Source organism: Perognathus longimembris, chromosome 1 (genome assembly GCF_023159225.1).
Source record: "Perognathus longimembris pacificus isolate PPM17 chromosome 1, ASM2315922v1, whole genome shotgun sequence".
NCBI lineage: Eukaryota > Metazoa > Chordata > Mammalia > Rodentia > Heteromyidae > Perognathus > Perognathus longimembris.
The window spans coordinates 108840058-108861451 of NC_063161.1; the positions used below are offsets into that span (position 1 = coordinate 108840058).

Sequence of the window (21394 nt, forward strand, 5' to 3'; positions counted from 1 at the left end):
TTGTTTGAACTTCTAAGGCTTCACCACATCTCCACTTAGACCCTTTCTCAATCTAAGAATTATGATTATTTGGGGAGGAGAGTGGCAGTCTGGTGGCTGGTGATAGGCTGTCCCTCTGCACTGGATCTATTTGTCACTTCAAGGATGGCTTATCCTGCTTTGAGTGGGAAGAGACACTGTTGCTGTCCCCACACTGTTTTTCAGAGCTCTGAGCTTGAGGTACCAATGTACAAAAACAATTTAATGCAGAATTAATTGAGCTTCTTGTTTGCCATGTGAACACAAGGTTCAGCCCTCTATTGTTCTCCCGAGATGGTCAGTGAGTTCAATTGTAATTTCTTTTTTACAACTGGGAAGGGAAAATTACATATAAAATGCCCCCAATGGAAAGGAGTCACGTGGTGAAATCTCAACTCAGCTCTCCCATTGTCCTTGTTGTTCAAATTGGAGCTCATTAATGTAACTCTGTGGGGATTAGAGCTCTGAAATTCACAAGAACAGTAGAGGGAAGAAAAACACAATCTCAAGGAGAGAAGCTTCCATGACTGGTTTTTAATGAGCTTACTTTAATTACAAGCACTTCTGTTCTTGGGCTTTTTGGTGTGTGTGTGTGTGTGTGTGTGTGTGTGTGTGCGCGCGTGCATGCGTGAGTGCGTGCATGTCTCTGTGTGTGTTTGATTTGTTAAAGAAATCCTAGCAATGAGAATTAAACAGGACAGGAGCAGAATTTGACTTAGGTGGGAGGGAAAAGAAATTGTTAAAAGTCAGGTCCCGGTTTCTTCAGCTTCATTTTGGGTAACATACATATGGACAAGACTCATAACCCATATCCAGGCTTGGGCTGGGTATGCTGAGGGAGTACACACAATGCCTCCCAGCCTTCAGTTTTTCTGGGGATTCATATCAAGTGGTAACTTTGATCATTTACTGTTTTGGGTTGGCAAAGGTAGAGAATGAATAAGAATGCTATATCTATCTGTTTGTCTGTCTATCTATTTATATATTTTGGTGCTGGTCCTAGGGTTTAAACTAAGGGCTTGGGCACTGTTTCTGAGTTGGTTTTTGTTGTTGTTCAAGGCTAATATTCTACTACTTGAGCCACAACTCCACTTCTGTCTTTTCCAGTGGTTCATTGGAGATAAGAGTCACACAGACTTTCCTGCCTGGGCTGGCTTCAAACCTCAATCCTCAGATCTCAGCCCCCTAAGTAGCTTGGATTATAGGCATGAGCCACTGGTGCCTGGCAAAAATGCTTTTCTATTTGCTTTCTATATAGTTTCTCTAAAAGTTTATGACATGAGTCAAGCTGAAACCAAGTGAAGAGCATTTTCTCCTAAATAATAGCTAAGTTGAAATAAAAAAAATCATTTGTGGTTTCTCCTTAAAACTTAATTTTCTCTTAGTGTCAGGTGTTAGAAGCCTACACATTTTTGTTTTGTTTCTTTGGTGCCAGTATTGGAGCATGAACTCAGGGCATCAGTGCTGTCCCTTTGCTTTTTCACTCCAGACTAGGACTCTATCACTTGAGCCATCCCTCCACTTCCAGGTTTTTAGTGATCAATTGGAAATAAGAGTCTCATGGACTTTCTTGCCTGGGCTGGCAACAAATCACAATCCTCAGATTGTAGCCTCTTGAATAGCTAGGATTACAGGCGTGAGCCACTGGTACCTGCTCGTGTGCCATTTCTACAACCTGTGAAGTTAACAGAAGCATCAGCTACAAATCCTGGACAGAGAACCCACTGAATCTGCCTGTCAGTATTGGACATTGTGGGCCTTCCTAAGATGATGTGTAAGGATGCTTTGAGTGCAATCAGTGATACCTCTTCTGTTAAGTATCCTGTGTCCTTGCCCTAGGAGATGCCACGGCAAGATGCTTACTACAGTTACCCCAGGAAGGGGCACAGCCGCTCTCACATCACCACTGGAGAGTAAGTTCACCACCAAATGGAGTGGGGTTTTCCAGTTTGTGGTTTGGTGGCACAGCTCTAAAATTTCCCTAGAATTTCTCTCCCCAGGGTCAAAACTTTGACAACCAAGGGAGGGGCTTACTCCAGCTTTTTCTGGGACCAAAGAAACAGAAAGATAGGAATGATCTTTTTTTTTTTTTTTTTTTTGCTAGTCCTGGGGCTTGAACTCAGGGCCTGAGCACTGTCCCTGGCTTCTTTTTGCTCAAGGTTAGCATTCTGCCACTTGAACCACAGCACCACGTCCACTTTTTTCTATATATGTGGTGCTGAGGAATGGAAGTCGCCAGGGCTTCATGCATACTAGGCAAGCACTCTACTGCTAAGCCACATTCCCAGCCCCCATTGAATGTTTTTTTTTGGTGTGTTTTTTTTAAGTTAGATTTTTCTATATTTGTCTACATTCTCGAGCACTAGGCATTATCTATAAATTCTCAAGCTGGAAAACATCAGTCCAGGATCAGTATGCCATTTTTTTTTTTGGTACCAGTTCTGGGGCTTGAACTGAGAGCCTGTCCACTGTCCTTGAGCTTTTTTATTGCTCAAGGCTCTACCACTTGAGCCACAGCTCCACTTCAGCTTTTTGGGTATTTAACTGGCATCTCATGGGCTTTCCTGCTGGGGCTGGCTTCTAACTGTGATCCTCAGATTTCAGCCTCCTGAGTAGTTAGGATTACAGGCACGAGCTACTGGTGCCCAGCTTAATATGCCTTATCTTGTTCTGCCAATTCTACTTGGGTACTGATATATTCTAAAAAATTGTTGTAAGCACAAATATACACTTTTTTGGGGGGTGGGTAACATTGTATATGGCATCAGAATCTGTTTTTAGCTTCTATAGGATAAATCAAGAGAGAAAATATAGTTTTACTTATCTCTTACATGGTAGTGCAAGAGTTTAAAGTTCAGGAATTGTCAGTTTCCTTCTCCCCTGGGTGCCACCCTTGGACGTGGCCTTTGTTTATGTGGTGAGGGGGAGAGTAAGGGAAGGCTAGTCCATTCACTCCACTCCTTCCCCCAGCAACATTCGTGTCCTTCTGGCTGTGTTGTACATGAGGAACAACTGAGATACTTGGAAAGGTACAGCTGGATGTGGTGAGGTTGGGACTTAAGTCTGGGTTTATTTGCCTATGAAGCACTAAGCTTCAGCAGAGGCAAATATTTACACAATTCCATCCAAAGAGAGGCTGGGGTAGAGATCAGTCATTCATGTTGTGGAGCAGAAGACTGGAAGCAGGACTTGGTGAGCTCCAGAGGTTAAAACCTAAACTGTCAGGCTGGGTTCTGGTGGCTCATCCCGATAATCCTAGTGACTCAGAAGGCTGAGATCTGAAGATTGCAATTCGAAGCCAGCCTGGGCAGGAAAGTTCCTGAGACTCTTATCTCCAATTAACCATGTGGAAACTGGAAGTGGCACTGTGGTTTAAGGTGGTAGAGTGCTAGCCTTGAGAGAAAAAGCTCAGGGACAGTGCATAGGCCCTGAGTTCAAGTCCCATGCCTGACAAAAACAGCAAAACCATGCCATGTGGTGTCACCATTCCCAGCTGGGGAAGCTGGCAGCCAGGTGGCATTCGCAGACTATGTAGTATCACTCTCAAGATCTAGTCAAGAAGACAGAAGCCATCAGGCATTTCAATGTCCTTGTAAGGAATTGGTTAGGTGGGTCCTGGGCCTGAGGAGACATAGACACAGAAGGAACCCAGAAGTGGCAACTACAGATTGGAGAAGAGTTGGGGGTCTTCTGAACCTGCAGTAGAGGAAGGACCCCTCAGAAATGGGACTGGCATCTCAGAGGCAGAAGTTCTATTTAGCTGGTTTTGGTGCCTCTGGATCTTAAAGGAGACGCATGCATCGAGAACTCAGGCCTCTGAGATAGGGACACTAGTCAGCTGGTGAGGGGCCTACAGCCTGGTCTAAGAGAAGCAGAGCTGATGGATGGGATTGACGGACAGTGGGAAGAGCTGTTGGCTGGGAGATGCTGATTCAAACAAGAAGCAAACTGGAAGGAGAAGCTCCTTCATTCTTGAAGACTTCTCTCGGGCACCAAGTGGAGGCAAGGAGCAAAGATGTGGGGTTTGCAGACTCCAGTGGCTTCTTAGAGCAGGACATAGAAAGGTGGGGTGGAGTTGGGAATGACAACAAAGAGCATGCGGGGTATATTACCCTCCTCGGGTAAAAGAACCCCATCACCAAAGGCATAAGCTTTCTATCTTGAATTCTAAACATGGTACTTATGTAGGCTTAGGTGAATTCTCTGGTATCTTTCCTGAGAGCATAGGGGAGCTAGAACCACTGGGTTCTAGCATAAAAGGAAAATATTCATTGACTTGCATGTGGGGGAATTTTTTTGCTTTTGCTTTGTGCCAGACCTGCAGCGTGAACTCAGGGCCTAGGCACTGTCCCTGAGTTTTCTGCTCAAGGATAGTGCTTTGCCACTTGAACCACAGCTTTACTTCCAGCTTTTTAGTGGTTAATTGGACATAAGAGTCTCATGGACTTTCTTGCCTGGGTTGGTTTTGAACCTCAATCCTTCAATCTCAGCCTTCTGAGTAGCTAAAATTATGGCACGAGCCACCAGCACCCAGCTTGTTACTTGCCTCTTTGTAACCTCAGTGGACAGGAATTCTCCCAGTTGAGTGGATATAAGTCACTCAGGGAACTGGCTTAAATGCTGATTCTTAGTTGCTGCCACTCAAGAGGCTGAATTGAGAGATCAAAGGTGGAGAAGGATGTGCACTTTAATAGGCATCTCAGGTGATTCTGCCTCAGGGCGGGTAGTTGGGTGACAGGAAAACTGCTAGACTGAGCCATGGCTTGTCCTGGCATTTTGCCAGTGCTTGGTTTTTTTATGCTCTGGGTCATGTGAATACAACATGACGGTACATAACTGGAACAGAGTTCCTCCTGTGTCAGGACATTAAAGGGGAGATTGCCCAGTAAAGTGAGAACACAGGCATGCTGGGAATTGAATCAGCTGCCTGCAGTCATAAGAACTCACCAGACACACCTTGTGACAGCTTTGTTTTAGGAAAGAGTAATGTCTGCAGGGAAAGCACTTGCCTAGAAGACAGGAGCCGTAGATTTGGCCCAAATCCCAGAGCTTCGTTTTTTAAAATTCTTTTTGCCAGTCCTGTGGCTGGGACTCAGGGCCTGAGCACTGTTCTTGGCTTCTTTCTGCTCAAGGCTAGCACTCTGCCAACTTGAGCCACAGCGCCACTTCTGTCTTTTTCTATATATGTGGTGCTGAGGAATCAAACCCAGGGCTTCATGTATATGAGGCAAGCACTCTACCACTAGGCCATATTCCCAGCCCCCAGAGCTTCCTTGGCTGTCTAGTGCTACTTACTGGGAATGCTGATTCTACCATTACTGAATACATAACTTTGAACATTTACCAGCCTAAGGTCAGCTGTAAAATAAAACAGGATCCCAACCTCAGAGAATTGTTGTGAGAATAAAAACATGTGTATGGGGTGCTTTGCACGATGCCTGGCACAAAATGGTGCACAACGATGACAGAGAAGTTACTATGGTGGTGCTGAAGCTGAGAAAACTTGGTTGGTCTCACCTTCACAGTCCATAGATTTTATATAAGGTGGGTAGACTGGCCTATATAATTGGATCAGAGCTTCTGTCTATAGCACAGCCATTCATCTATGGTCCTTTCCGTTGCACTTGTAGTTGGACAGGATACATTTGGTATCTTAGCAACCTTGAGATAAAGGCAGATTGCTAAGTGGTACTGGGAAAACCTTCCTCTAGAAGCTTTTCTGGTCAATCTTACTGCCCCTTTAGCTACTCAGTCTCTTACTGATCACCCAGCTCTGCAGAGCTTTTCTTAGCAAGTTCACATCGATTATGGCTGTGATGTAAACAAGCAGGCAGATTCCAGCAAACTTGCAAGGGCTAGGCTGAAGTACTACAGTCCAGGTTCAGATAGGTGGGTTTTTGTGGCAACTCTAACATTTCCCTGAGGTCACTAGACCAAAAGCCCAAGAGGCTGTTGTGATTCCCCAGAAAAAAAAAAAAAAAGCCTGCAGCTCGTTTTCCATAAGTGACACTATCGCTTTCTAGGTTCAGTTCAGATTCTTCCACACTGGCTACCAGGGGTGAGGGGAGATTTCAGGGCTGAAGGGCAGAGATAGCTTCAGGTTCAAATCCTAGCTCTGCTATATGCTAGTGCTGTATGACCATCAACAGGGGAATGGGGACATTTGTATTGGAACTTAAGTTTTGCATTCACTTTCTGTGAAATGGGAGGGTTAATAAATGGTATGTACCTTACAGGGTCATTGTGAGAATTAAAAAAGTATATATATGTATGTATACACACACACACACACACACACACACACACACACACACACACACACACACACCTGCAATCCTAGCTACTCAGGAGGTTGAGATCTGAAGATCACAGTTCAATACCAGCCCAGGCAGAAAAGTCCCTGTGAGACTCTTATCTCCAATTAACCCCTCAAAAGCTGAAGTGGGGCTATGGTTCAAACTGGTAGAGCACTAGCCTTGAGCAAAAGAGCTCAGGGACAGCACCCATGCCCTGAGTTCAAGCCCTACAACAAACCAACAATGTAATGTATAGTACTTTTACTGGCTTGAAGTAGATGTTCAGTGTTCATTTCTACTTCCTTTTAGTGGACTGAGTTGGGGACAAGAGCCCCAAGGAGAAGAAAAGATAATGCTACCCGATGACTGGGGACTCCAAGGTGCTTGTCTGGGCTATCAAAGGTCCTATGAAGTGAGAAGCTTGATTTCTATTTCATAGCCACTTGGAATGATGTTTGTGTGACATGTTGGACTTGTCTGTCTCTTGGGCCAGGGCTGCAGGAATTGGCATCCTGACAGTGGTCCTGGGAATTTTACTGCTGCTCGGTTGCTGGTATTGTAGAAGACGAAGTGGCTACAGAACCCTGACGGTTAGTGAAGTTCCCACTTCTGGGATCCTTCTAGATCCAGAACCCTTTTCATCATCTCTCTCTGAATTTCTGGAGTGGGATACCATGTTTTATGATCACCTGTAGCTCAGAATCCTGCTTCTGATGAGTCTTCTTACACATTGCACTTCTAGCAACTCTTCCTTTGTTTGCTTCTGCCCAGGCACAAACCCCATCCAGGATTTGCCCCATCTCTGGTTGTACTTGAAGCAAACCTGAAGACCTGGCTGTGGTGTTGCTGAGCACTGGGAGTGTGGGGGCCACAGAGGAAGGGGCATAGTAAACTCCCAGGTCTTACCAGTTCTTCTGGAGGTTCTTGCTGGTTCTGTTAAGGGCCATTTATCCTACTTTGCTCTTCACATCTTTCACCATAGGAGGTCCAAGTTCCACTAACTGTGTCACACTAAGGAGTGGAAACCTCTGGAAACTATCCTCCACTCAGCAGCACAAGGCATCACTTTTTTGTGTGTCAGTCGTGGGGTTTGAACTCAGGGCCTAGGGGTGTCCCTCAGCTCTTTTTGCTCAAGGACAGATATCTACCATTTTGAGCCACAGCTCTCCTTCTGTTTTTTTGTTTTTGTTTTTTTTTTGCCAGTCCTGGTGCTTGGACTCAGGGCCTGAGCACTGTCCCTGGCTTCTTTTTGCTCAAGGCTAGCACTCTGCCACTTGAGCCACAGCGCCACTTCTGGCCGTTTTCTGTATATGTGGTGCTGGGGAATTGAACCCAGGGCCTCATGTATACGAGGCAAGCACTCTTGCCACTAGGCCATATCCCCAGCCCTCTCCTTCTGGTTTTTTGGTGGTTAATTGGAGACTTTCCTGACCAGGCTGGCTTCAAACCATGAACCTCAGATCTCAGCTTCCTGATTAGCTAGGATTACAGGCATGAGCCACAAGCACCTGGTACATAACTGTATATGTATGTATGTATGTATGTATGTATGTATGTATGTGTGTGTATGTGTGTATGTATGTATGTATGTATGTATGTATGTATGTATGTATCTATCTATCTATCTATCATCACCTACCCATTATCCATCTATCTGTTTGTTATAGACTATATCTTCTTTTGAAGGCTAATATTGTCTAATGGTATCTTTTTCTTCCTTACCCATGTAAGAAGGAAGCTAACACAATGGCATAGCTCGCTCTGCTGGTTCTTCCATGAGTGGCAAGCTAGGTATACATACTGTAAGAACAATAAATATCAGCAACCTTGATTTATTTCATGCTAGGACTTGAACTCAGGGCCTAGGTGTTGTTCCTTAGTTTTTTGGTTGGTTTTTTTTTTTGCTCAAGGCTGCCATTCTACCATTGAGGCACAGTTTCACTTCCAGCTTTTTGGTGGTTGATTAGAGATAAGAGTTTCATGGACTTTCCTGCTCTGGCTGGCTTTGAAGTGCAATCCTCAGACCTCAGCCTCCTCAGCTAGGATTACAGGTGTGAGTTTCTGACATCCAGCACAGGCAGCACTTTGAACACTTTTGCACCCAAAGATATTGTCCACACTGAGTGATGGAATGAAAGGGTCGGTTGCAGCTCTTTTTAGTTTTTACAGATCTGAATGCTTTTCAGGTTGATACAAAATGGAATAGTATTACTTCTATAAAAGCTGTTGGAAAGTCACATACTTCATTCAGAAAGCAACTCATTGAGGAGAAAGGTTCTGTGAAGAAGACTAGTTATGTGTGTGGAGCTTGGCAGTCTCAAGAAAGAAGAGGAAAATGAGAGAAGCATTTTTTGTTTCCTTCTTGTGAGGAAACTGTTATAATTTCCTTTCCCCCCAATGCCTCTCTTATCAGAGAGTCCCAAATATAACCCACAGAAACTGGGCAACTTTGGGAGCTGACATGTCACTAAGCACAGCCCTCTAGTTTGTTCACCGTTGATGAGAAAGCACAGAAATGGTTGAATTGGAATAAGAATGCTGCAACTGGAGGAAAGCTTTGGATTAGGAGCTAAGGGATAGAGCTCCAGTTTGTATGCCATCTCTCTGTCCTAAGTGAGGAGAAGGAGGACTTGCTTTTTGCCACACAACTCCTTATATACCTTTAGTATGAAATAGACAATAGTCTGTACTGTATTTGTTTATTTACTTTAGCCTCTTTCACCCTAGTCTTAACGAGACAAGACACTGGACCTTCAGTGCCTAGCACAAAGCCTGGTTTACAGCAATTGCTCATTGGTATGGTGTCAGCATTTGGTCTCAAATGGCTTCCTTGATGATCTTTGACATTGGCTTGCTGGGAAATGTGTTCTTTCCAAATTTCATTGATCAGGGATTGGTAGCAAGGTTGGTCAACATTTAGGTCACCTGCAAGTATTCCCTTGGTTAACTAACAACTTCCCTGAGCCCCAAGATATACCTTTGGAATGGAAAGATTGCTTTTTTGCAGCAACACATTCCTGCAGCAGGGAGTGGGAAATGATTTTTAAGCAGTGGACATTGGCTTTATGTGTACTAGTTTTACATCTTTGTTTGAATGTTTAGGATGTAATACTCTGGGTTTGGGATAACAATCTCAAGGCAAATCTTTACTACTAGTTGAATTTATACTCATTTCTCAAAGTATTATGTTTCTTTAGAGATAGTCAAAGGTGCACCTCACCTCGTGTTCTTACTGAAATGCAGATTCTGGACTACCTCTGGGGGCAGTCTGCATTTTTATATTCATACCAAATTTGAATGTAGGCACAGAGAAGTAGCATCCATCGAACTGGGACAGTGTGTCACATTCCTTTCTATGGTGGGTGAGAGATTCAAAAAGGTTTTTAAAAAGCCATAATCAGAGCACACTTTTCTTTCTTCCCAATAAGTGAGCCCTTTTGTGTGTGTGTGTGTGTGTGTGTGTGTGTGTGTGTGTGTGTTATTGCATTACCTAGAACTTCCAATATGATGTTGAAAAGGAGTGGTGATAAGTGCTCTTGTATTTACAGCCCTCTCATTTGTCGCACCTACTTATGGTAGAAGTCAAATCGTGTGTTTGGAACAACTGAAGTTACCTTACTTAGCTACTTTTCCTCCCTTCCTTGAGACTTGGTTGGTGCTGGGAGCAAAGCATACCACAACCTTTGTCTATACCTGATGTTTCAACACTAGTCCCCTAAACAAGTTTAGGGGTCTGCAAATTGGGTACTTCATTAACTCAGCAGAGAAAATGAACTTTTGAGATTTGCCAGTAGGAAGGTTTCAGGTTTCTCACTATTAAGTATGTTGCTAGCTATAGATGTTTTGCAGTATTCTTTAGCAACATTCAGGCAGTTTTCCTGAGTTGTTAGTTTAGGAGTTTAAATTATGAATAGGGGCTTGATTTTTTTGCCATTTTCTGCATTAATTGATGTGGTAATGTGATTTCAGCTTGTTGATATGAGAGATTACATTAATTTTCAAATGTTGAGCTAACTCCATATAACTGAGATGAATCCTGTTTGCTCATAATGTATACTTCTTTCTACACTGCCGTTGTTGGGATCCAGCCTTTGGACTTTCCGGGGACTTGACGCCCTTCCCCCAAGCCCTAGGGGAATGCAGAAGCAGGCTACGGTTCTCTGGGTCCGGAACCAGAAGAACCGGCTTTGCACCCAGCCCCCAACTCTCTCGCCAGCCCAGGCACCTCCCTGTCTCGCCCTGGGTCAGCGCTTTCGAGTGACGTCAGCTCAAGAGGGGACCATGTGACAGCTCTCAGCCTATCGGCGTCCTGGCCGATCGCCTTCTCTCGCCATCCTTAGTCCTTGTCCCCGCCTTAATAAATCAGATAGCTCTTGAAGCTACTCCGAGACTCGCGTATGCCTGGCTTTCTTTACCGGTAGGGAGGTGGGTAAGCGTTCTCGTTAGGCCGCGCACACGTGAGGTCAGTGCTGACTCCCCCGCCCCATCCTGGTTACCTGCCTGACGGGTGAGAAACGTAGCTGGGCCTTGAACCCCATGCCAGGGAAGGCGACCGGAGCCCGGCAGCTGTAATTGATATTTTTCTTGAGGGTTTTTGTATCTAAGTTCTAAGTTCATGAGAGTTTTTTTTCCGTCCTTGTAACATCTTTGTCTGGTTTTGCTATTAGGGCAAACTATCATCTTGTCCTCTGCTTCTATCTTCTGAAAGAGACTAGAGAATTGAGGTAATTCCTTCTTGAAATGTTCAGTGGATTTCAGTACTGAACTTAGCCTGGCCTGGTGCTCTCAGTTCTAGAATGATGTATTTTTTTTTAATTTTTAGAACAGACATAGGTTTATTCAGATGGTCTGTTTCCTCTTGTGTAAGTTTAGACTGCTTATGTCTTTTAAGAGTTTGATACAGTCTAGGTTTTCAAATTTGTGAGCATAGAGCTGTTCATAATGTTCCTGTTATCCTTGAAAATCAGTCCATAACAGCTGTAGTAATATGCTCTTTTTCATTTCTGACATTAGTTTAATTTTCTAATTTTCTCCCTTACTTAGGTTAATGGTTTGTCAATCTTATTAATATTTTCCAAGAACCACCTTTTTGTTTCTTTGGTTTTTCTTTATTTCTTGTTTTCAGTTATATTGATTTCTGGTCTAACTTAAAAAAAATACTTAGTTCAGATTAAATTTGCTCTTTTTTCTAGTTTCCTAAGGTGAAGACTTAGATGGTTGATTTTACATCTCTTTTCTCATATATGTAATCTATTTAATCTAATATATGCTAACATTTTGATGTTGTAAATATCCCTTTAAGCACTGCTTTCACCAGGGTTGTTCAATTTTAGTCAAATGTTTAAAATTTTTCTCTTGAGATTTCTTCTTTGACCGATGTGTTAGATAGAAGGATGCAGTATAATCTCTAAGTACTTTGGGATGTTTTAGCTATACTTCTTTTCATTGATTTCTAGATAACTCCATTGAGGTTTAACAGTAGATACTGTAAGACTTCTTTTAAACATGTTATGATGTGTTTTATATCCCAGAATGTAGTGTGTCTTGGTGAATGTTCCATAAGCAATAGCACCAGCAGCAGCTAGTCTGTAGAAGCCTGTCATTGATGGGTAAGTTTGAGTGGGTTCAACTATTTCCTTAATGGAATTTTGTCTGCTGGACTTTTACATTTCTAACAGAGGGATGGTAAAGTCCCCCATTTAAACTCTGACTACATAGGAGGTTCATTTATATCTCCTGGAAGTTCTACCAGCTTTTTTCTCATGTAGTTTTGTGTTACTGTTTTTAGTGAACTGAGGTTTGAACTCAACTCCTCAGGCTTGGAGGCCTGCACCCTACCACTTGAACTATGTCATCAGCCCTTGGTGTTCTCTTATTAGATGGCTGTATGTTAAGTACTATTATGTCATTTTGTAGAATAAAACCCTTTGTGGTTATGTAATGCCTCATCCCTGACCTTTTTTGTAGTCTACTCTGTCTGAACTCCCACTTTTGATTAATGTTAGAGTATATCTTTTTCCAGTTACTTTTAATGCTCATGTATTTTTTTTTCTTGTGTCCATCCTGGGGATTGAACTCAGGGCCTGGGTATTGATCTTGAGCTTTTTTGCTCAAGGCTAGTGCTCTACCACTTAAGCCACAGTTCCATGTTCAGCTTTGTTGGTGGTTAATTGGAGATAAGAGTATCACGAACTTTTCTGCCTGGTTTGGCTCTGAACACTGTCTTCAGATCTCAGTCTCTTGAGTAGTAGGATTACAGAAGGGAGCCACTGGTACCTGGTTGGTCTTGTTTTTTTATTCCAAGACCAGAATTTGAATTAGGAATCTGATACTTGCTTTCACTCACTAGCTGGCACTCTACCACCTGAGCCAAACCTCCAATCCCATTTTTAATCCATTCTGACATTATCTGTTAATTGGTATATTTACACCATTAACACTATAAGTGGTTATTAATACAGTTGGATTAATAACTGTTGTATTTTGTTTTCTATCTTCTGTGATTCATTTTTTTCTGCTTTCATTTCTCACTGTTTTCTTGTCCTTATGTAGTTTTAGCCATTTCATATACTTCTATTCTCCTTAGCATATTTTATTTCTTTTTATTAACTTGCCCTAGAATTTGAGATATACATTTACAACTAATCCAAGTCCACTCCATGGGTAGTACATATGTACCTCAACAAAACAATCCCAGTTCTTCCCTCCTATCCTCTTTATCATTGCTCATTTCATATACTTACTCATGCACAGTTAAGTTGCTATTATTTGGACAAATTACCATTAGAGAACTAAGAATTAGAAAAGTTTTCATTTACCTTCATTTATTTTCTGAATTTCTGATGTATATTATTTTCCTTCATAAAGCCCTCAACATTTTTTACAGGGTATATCTCTCAATGTTTGTCTGAGAAAGTACTTTTCTTTTTTAAATTTTATTTTACTGTGTGCCATTAATTGACCTGACAGCTTAGGCACCATCCTTTAGCTTTTTAAGCTCAAGGCTAGCGTTCTATCACTTGAAGAAAACAAATCTCCACTTCTGGCTTTTTGGGTGGTTAATTGGGGATGAGTCTTACAGACTTTCCTGTTATGCTGGCTTTGAACCATGATCCTCATATCTTAGCCTCCTGAGTAGCTAGAATCACACGTGTGAGCCACCAGAGCCTGGCTTGCCTTTAATTAAAAAAATTTTTTTTTAGAAAGGATATCAATATGTAGCCCAAGTGGGTCTCAAACTAATGAACCACCCATTTCATCCTCCTCAGTGTTGGTATTATAACTATGTGCCATTACATCTGGCTTGTCCTTTGCTTTATTTAATTTTCTCCTGCTTTTGCAGAATAAGTTCATAAGCTGAGTCACTATTCCCCTTTCAAAAATATCTGTTGACTGACAATTGGGTACCAGGTACTGAACTAGTACTTCCCTTTAGTTAATTCCCACAACCCTGAGAGGTATCTTCCACTTATAGATACAAAAACTGGGATTCAGAGGGTAAATGATTAACCTGTGGGCAAAACTTAAGTTACATAGCAAGCAACAGAACCTAGCTTCAAAATTATTCTTGACATTAACTTCCATTTTCTTCAGTAGCTTCAAGATACTTCTTCTTACTTAGTCACTTTTCTGCATTTGCATTTCAGAACAAGAGTCCTCATGCTGCTACTGAAAGTACATCAGGAGAAAAATACCCGCATGAAGTACTTGGCTATGAGAACAGTGGTCAATCTCAAGAGAAAAACTGTGATCCTCTGGTAGGTTGATATCGTGCATCTGAGTGTTTTCATGTACAGCTGCTTTTAGCTCAAGTGAATGAAACAATTTCCACAACAAGGAAATTATGAATATGTTTAATGGAAACTAGACACATAAAACAATTAAATTAAAATATATATGTGTGTATATGTATATGTGTGTATGTGTGTGTATGTATGTATGTATGTATATATGTATGTATGTATGTAGGTACTGCAGGTCCTGGGGCTTGAGCTCAGGGCCCTGTTCCTGAGCTTCTTTTGCTCAAGACTAATGCTCTGCCACTTGAGCCACAGTGCCACTCCCTGCAATAAAAATAATTAAAAAACAAAACCCAAACCTAAGGAAACAGAGATTTTCTTTTTTTTTTTTTTTTTTTTTGGCCAGTCCTGGGCCTTGAACTCAGGGCCTGAGCACTGTCCCTGGCTTCTTCCCGCTCAAGGCTAGCACTCTGCCACTTGAGCCACAGCGCCGCTTCTGGCCGTTTTCTGTATATGTGGTGCTGGGGAATCGAACCTAGGGCCTCGTGTATCCGAGGCAGGCACTCTTGCCACTAGGCTATATCCCCAGCCCCCAGAGATTTTCTTAAATTGTAACTTCTCATATTATTTTCCAGGGTCAATTTAAGAGCCAAAAGAACAGAACACCTTGGTTTGGCACTCAATATATTCCAGTTTTTTAAAGTTATATTATCATTTTTCATCTGTGTGTGTGTGTGTGTGTGTGTGTGTGTGTGTGTGTGTGTGAAGAAAAAGTACCTCTTATTAATTGCATAGATCTGTGCCATCTGGTGGGATAGCTGCTTAACAATTCTTGCTATTAAACACTTGGAACATAGTAGTTTGAATTAAGATGTAATATAATACATACCATCTTTAAAAGACAGAGTCTATGGGGGGGGTATGAGGGACGAGGTAACAAACAGTACAAGTAATGTATCCAGTGCCTAATGTATGAAACTGTAACCTCTCTGTACATCAGTTTGATAATAAAAATTTGAAAAAAAAGTTTGAATAATCATTCCACACCATTATTCCATTATTTTGTTTTTTAAAATATAGGATGGTTTAAATTGAAAGGCTGCCATGTACGAAAAGTACTTATTGTCATTTTGATTGAGGCTAATTGTAATAAGCTCTTGACTGAAATCTCATATCTGTTTTCTAAAAGAAAAGTATTTAGAGGTTTAATAACTTCAATAACTTTTAGCCATGTTAACATTAAAAGAACTTTTGTATTAAGAGCCTATTATGTAATTTGTTTATCCAATAGCCACTACTTTATACAAATGAAATATATAATAAATATTAAAGGTCATAAAAAAGACAGAGTCTATGAAAAGGATATACATGAATCATTTCCGTATTGCTTATGTGCTGACATGTTTATATTTTGAAATGGCAGGCAAACTATTTTATTACTTTTACCTGCTTTTTCAAATTGAAACTATTAGGAAATTTAAAAGTTGTGGCTTGCACTTTATTTCTATTGTACAGGACTGTACACATACAGGACAGTATCATGGTTGAGAGTTTAAGAACACTGACACTAGAGCAAGTAGCAGTGTTTAGTTCTTAGCTCCACCACTTACTGGTTGTGTGGCCTAGGGCAAGTGACTTCTTCATGCCTCTGTTTCCCACTCAGCAACATTTTCCAGAATTTCTATGAACATTAAATGAAGGATTGACATTTCTGCTCAGTTGGTAGTATAAATGATACCTTTTTGTTGTGCTGGGTTTTGAATCTAGGGCCTTGCCATGCCAAGGAAACTGTTTCATCAAAGATGCATCCTCAGCCTTAAATGAGCCTTTAAACATAACTACATGGATCTATGTGGCAACACATATTTTGTATGTAAACAGATTTGAAGAATTCATTAGGTCTTGGGACTTCTCCTGACATAGTTTTTTTTTTTTTCTTCCAGTTCCAGGCTTGAACTCAGGGCCTGGGCACTGTCCCTGAGCTGCTTTTGCTCAAGACTAGCACTCTACCACTTGAGCCACAGTGCCACATCTAGCCTTTTCTGTTTATGTGGTACTGAGGAATTGAACCCAGGACTTCATGCATGATAGGCAAGCACTCTACCACTAAGCCACATTTCCAGCCATTCTGACATAAATAGTGAAGTAATAAATATACTTTTAGATCTTAGGAAACTCATTATTCCTATTTTTCTCTCCTCTCCTCTACAATGTTTCAACATATACATTTGCGAAATTTAACAATTATCTCATTGGGTGGAAATTAAGTGTGGACCATTAGAAGTTTCATTTTATAGTGAAAGTATAAATATGAGGATGTCCTGATTTCATCACTCCTCAGAAACACATGCATTGCTGCCAGACCCATGTTCTCCTTCTCTTTTTCACAGGTTCCCAATGCTCCACCTGCCTACGAGAAACTCCCTTCAGATCAGTCGCCACCACCATATTCACCCTGAGACTACTTGAGAAAGGCTGAAATGATTGCCCCTCATGCTTCTGCTTTAACTTAGTGTAGCCATCTAATATTCTTTCCCAGATTGCTGAAACAACAATGTATTATCTCTAATATTAGGCCAGTGTTACATTCTGAACTGGGCAACTAGCAGTACTAATCAAGTTAGGAATGATGAAAACTATTAAAATGGAAAGTTTCTCCAATAAATATTACAATGCATACTCTCTATACCAGTAGTAATTTATATGTTATTATTTTCTGAGGGATAGAACATAAGAGCTGTTCTGGGACTATCTGATTTCTTCCTAGGTGAAATCTCATTTACAAATTATTGTTAAGATTTTTAAAGAAGCAACAGATCAACATTAAGTGTATACAGAATTTGGGTTCTCAAATTCTCATAGGAACATACAGAAAAAGCAACAAAGAACCAGAAAAAAATGGAGCAGAACTATTTGCATAGTAACAGTGCAACATGTTCCAATCTATGTGTCATTGATCCTATGTATCTAATTTTTTCCAATTATTAAAATATTTTTGGCCAAAATCTATTTCACCACCTTATTTAGAAAATCAGCTTTATTTTCCTATAATCACAGGATAACTATAAAAGTGAAGATAGAGAAAGCAAATTAACAAAAAATAAATAGAACCTAGGAAGATACTGTAGTTGTGGATATTGATAAATGTGAACTTGAGACCTGTTTTTTTTTTTTTTTTCTTTTTTGCCAGTCCTGGGGCTTGAACTTAGAACCTGGGTGCTGTCTTTCAGCTTTTTTGCTCTACCACTTGAGGCACAGCTCCACTTCTGGCTTTGTGTTGGTTAAGTGGAGATAAGCATCTCACAGATTTTCCTGCCTGGGTTGGCTGCTGCAACCCTCACTCAGATCTCTGCCTGCTGAGTGGCTAGAATTACAGGCGTAAGCCACTGGGGCCTGGTGAGAGCTGTACTTAACAAGAATCAGCAAAAACATCAAGGCTGGCATTGATCGCACTTAAAGGTTTAAAAAATGCATGTCACTGGCAACACAAGTATCACTTTAACGACACCAAGGGAAAAACACCAAAATTGGCATTCCATGAAATTCCCTTCCCTGACGTTTCCAAGTCTTTCCCACTTTCCCATCCTTCCCCCGCCCCACCCCCCTTTAAAATTTTTTATTTATTTTTTTGCCAGTCCTGGGGCTTGAACTCAGGGCCTGCACACTGTCTCTGGCTTCTTTTTGCTCAAGGCTAGCACTCTACCACTTGAGCCACAGTGCCACTTCCAGCTTTTTCTATATATGTGGTGCTGAGGAATCGAACTCAGGGCTTCAGGTATGTGAGGCAAGCACTCTACCACTAGGCCATATTTCCAGATGCCCCCTTTTTTTATTTTAAAGAACTGAATAATGAAGAAAACACTAGTAGGCATTTGGCTACCTCCTCTAGGCATTTTAAGGCCTATGTGAGCCTCAGTGTACCAAATCTTCTTTGGGACCTGAAGCTTGAACATCTAGGTATCTCCAGACCCCCAGTCATCCACTGTCAGAACTCTCTGCACACAGGTGATGGATAATGGAGAAGTTTTTCTTGAATAGCTAGGTTTTACAGACATGAGCAACCAGCACCCAGCTGACACATAGTACTTTTTAACTCGTGATTGCTCACAATTGTTTCTCCATGTAAAGTAACAAGAACCTTGTAAACTATGCCATGCTTTCAAAAGTCTTTCTGAGCAGTGGAGCACCATAATGCATATAGTACATGTTTATTGAATAAATAAGACTAAGTCAAGCAGAATGACATTATAGCTACAAGAAAACTTCTGGCTCAGGCAATGCTAGTGAAATAGCTTGTGAATCAACTTAAGGTAAGTTATTAACTATGTAGTATTGTGGATTGAACTCAGGGTCTTACTCTTGTCAAACAAGCACTCTATCACTACTGTGGTATCAGTGTAGGCCTCAAGCCCTATTAGTGTGATTCTGGATAACTAAAATATAAAATTCTTATATAACTTTCATAACTTGCCACCTTCAATGGTAAGCTTTTAATATCAAGGATTTCTAGCTTGGGGCAGGTGACTCATACTTGTAACCCTGACTACAAGGAGGGTGAGCCCTGGAAGATCTTGGGTCACAGTCAGCTTGGGCAGACATGTTTGTGAGACTCAATCCCTAAAATCAGAAAAAGCAGGGCTAGAGGCATGGCTCAAGTAATAAAGGGCCAACTATGAGGAAGAATGCCAAGTGAGAGCACAATGCTCTGCACTCAAGCCCTGGTACAGGCACAAAAATCATGTTTCTAAATTTACCTCTGCTCTAAGTTAAATGTTTTACTGGATTGGGTATATATTTAAATTGATCTTAGTGTAAATACTACAGCCATTAATATTTTAGTTGTAATTTTTTTTTGGTATTCAGGCTGGGGGCTTTGCCTCAGGGTGTAGGTGCTGTAGCTTTTTCATTCAAGGCTGGTGCTCTACCACATGAGCCGCAGCTCCCCTTCTGACTTTTTGGTGGTTGAGGACTCACACCTATTTTCCTACCTAGGGTGGCTTTGAGTTGTTCAGCCTCTTGAGTAGCTAGGATTACAGGCATGAGCCACTGGCACTCTGTGTCTTGTAAATGAGAAGAGAAAGAGAAGACCAAGTCCTTATATATTAGAAAGTAATGTTATTCTGGCATGTTTTGAGTTGTATTTAAGTGATACTAAAAACAGACATCCAAATGAGCTTGATTCTACACAATGTAGAAACATAACCTCCTTAGCATTGTGAGCCCATCTCTTCAGTTTCAAACTCTTAGATGAATTAAAGCATTAAAGCATTAAAAATTGAGGATTTTTTTTACTCTAACCAAGATGTCTACCCATATGACACACAGACTATATAAGTTCATTCATCAAATATTTAGTAGGTTATTTTTGGAAGACAGAGGCCCATTATACTTCATTTTAGTGTAGGCTTTTATGAAATAGCAATTCTGCCTCAGGTTCCTGATTGCTGAGATGTGCTATGGCCAGCTTAGAACATTTATTTTAGCAAGTAAACTCGATCTTAAATAAGAATCCATTCTTCACTTACTTACTTAACAAGTATATACTGAATACTGTGTTCTACTACCTGGTGTGGCTAGTATGCTTTCTCAAAGGATTAGAGGCATTAAAATAATTATATTACAATTGTGAAGAGTACCATGTCATGCTCAATCTATGTCCTCAATCTATGAATGACTGCATATTATGATACTGGCTAGAGTATGGCAAGGAGAAAGAGCTACATAACATGTAATTTGAACCGGTAACTGAGTATTAAATCAGAGAGGACATCTGGGATGATCTTGATGTGTTCCAACCTAAAAGTAAATTAGAATGTGGGAGAGTAGAATAAAGTAAAAGCAAGCAAGGAGAGCCTGAAGAGTTTGGGATGGCACTGAGGTTTAGAGTTCAGTGCTTCTGTCTTGGCCCACCTTCAGCCCAAGAGGAGACTTGATATTTTTTTTTGTGGTCCTGGACCTGGGGCTTGACCTCAGGGAATGGGCACTTTTTTGTTTGCCAGTCCTGGGGCTTGAACTCAGGGCCTGACACTGTCCCTGGCTTTTTTTTTTTTTTTTCCAGTCCTGGGCCTTGGACTCAGGGCCTGAGCACTGTCCCTGGCTTCTTTTTGCTCAAGGCTAGCACTCTGCCACTTGAGCCACAGCGCCACTTCTGGCCATTTTCTATATATGTGGTGCTGGGGAATCGAACCCAGGGCTTCATGTATACAAGGCAAGTGCTCTTGCCACTAGGCCATATTCCCAGCCCCCCGGCTTCTTTTTTGCTCAAGGCTAGTATTCTATCACCTGAGCCACAGTGCCACTTCTTTTTCTGTTTATGTGGTGCCGAGGAATCGAACCCAGGGCTACATGTGTGCTAGGAAAGCACTCTACCACTAAGCCACATTCCCAGCCTCTCATGACACTTTTTTGCTCCACCACTTGAATCACAGCTCCATTTCTGGATTTTTGGTGGTTAATTGGAGATAAATGTTTTTCTAGACTTTCCTGCTCAGGCTGGCTTTGGACCAAGATACTCAGATCTTAACATCTTATGTAGTTAGGATTACAGGTGTGCACCAATGCCTGGCTACCACGAGCTTTTTAGGAAAGAGTCAGGGCTTCAATCTAAAATCTTCCTAGTTTAGAACTTACTTTGAAGGTTTTATTAAAATTTTGGGATGACAAGTCATAATAGGACAGGTGCTCACATCTGTAATCCTACTCAGGAGGCTAAAATGTAAGGACTGTAATTTGAAGATATGTCTGAGAGATTCTATCCCCAATTACCCAGCAAAATGCCAGACTGGAGGTATGACTCAAGTGATAGAGTGCAGGTCATGAGTGAAAAAGGTGAGAGTGTGAGGCCCTGAGTTCAAGCCCTAGTGTGTTCTCTCTGAGCTCTCAAACACACACACACACACACACACACACACACACACACACACACACAGATTGGAAGAGATTTTATGGTTAATTGGATCTTTCACTAGGATTAAAGTTAGGTCATAGAAAATTCAGTAAACTATTTTCTGGAAGATGTTTAGAGAATTCTTTTGAGACCGAAGGAGAACAGCTTGTTTCAAAAGCTGGGCGTATATTCATTTATTGAGCACCTATGTGTAACATAAAGCCCTTTAAACATCATCCATTTCCTGAGACCCAAGGTTTTTTTAAGCTAACAGGGAAAGGAGGAGTGACTGAGTACACTGTAGACATGATTGACAAAGGTACTTAGAGAATAAAGATACTTTTTTTGTTTTGTTTTTTGCTCTTCCCGAGCTTTGTTTTTCCTCTCAAGGCTAGCATTCCACTCTTTTTTTTTGGGGGGGGGGGCAGTCCTGGGCCTTGAACTCAGGGCCTGAG

General features: G+C 41.4%; 1 protein-coding gene across 1 annotated transcript; it reads left to right on the plus strand.

Moving 5' to 3' along the window:
• The first annotated feature begins 1685 nt into the window (after positions 1-1685).
• Mlana (melan-A) lies at positions 1686-16720 on the plus strand. Its single transcript, XM_048352053.1, has 5 exons — positions 1686-1770; positions 1858-1931; positions 6808-6904; positions 13961-14071; positions 16444-16720. The coding sequence occupies exons 2-5, from the start codon at positions 1861-1863 to the stop codon at positions 16510-16512; spliced, it is 348 nt and encodes a 115-aa protein (XP_048208010.1). The 5' UTR covers positions 1686-1770; positions 1858-1860; the 3' UTR covers positions 16513-16720.
• Positions 16721-21394: the final 4674 nt, after the last annotated feature.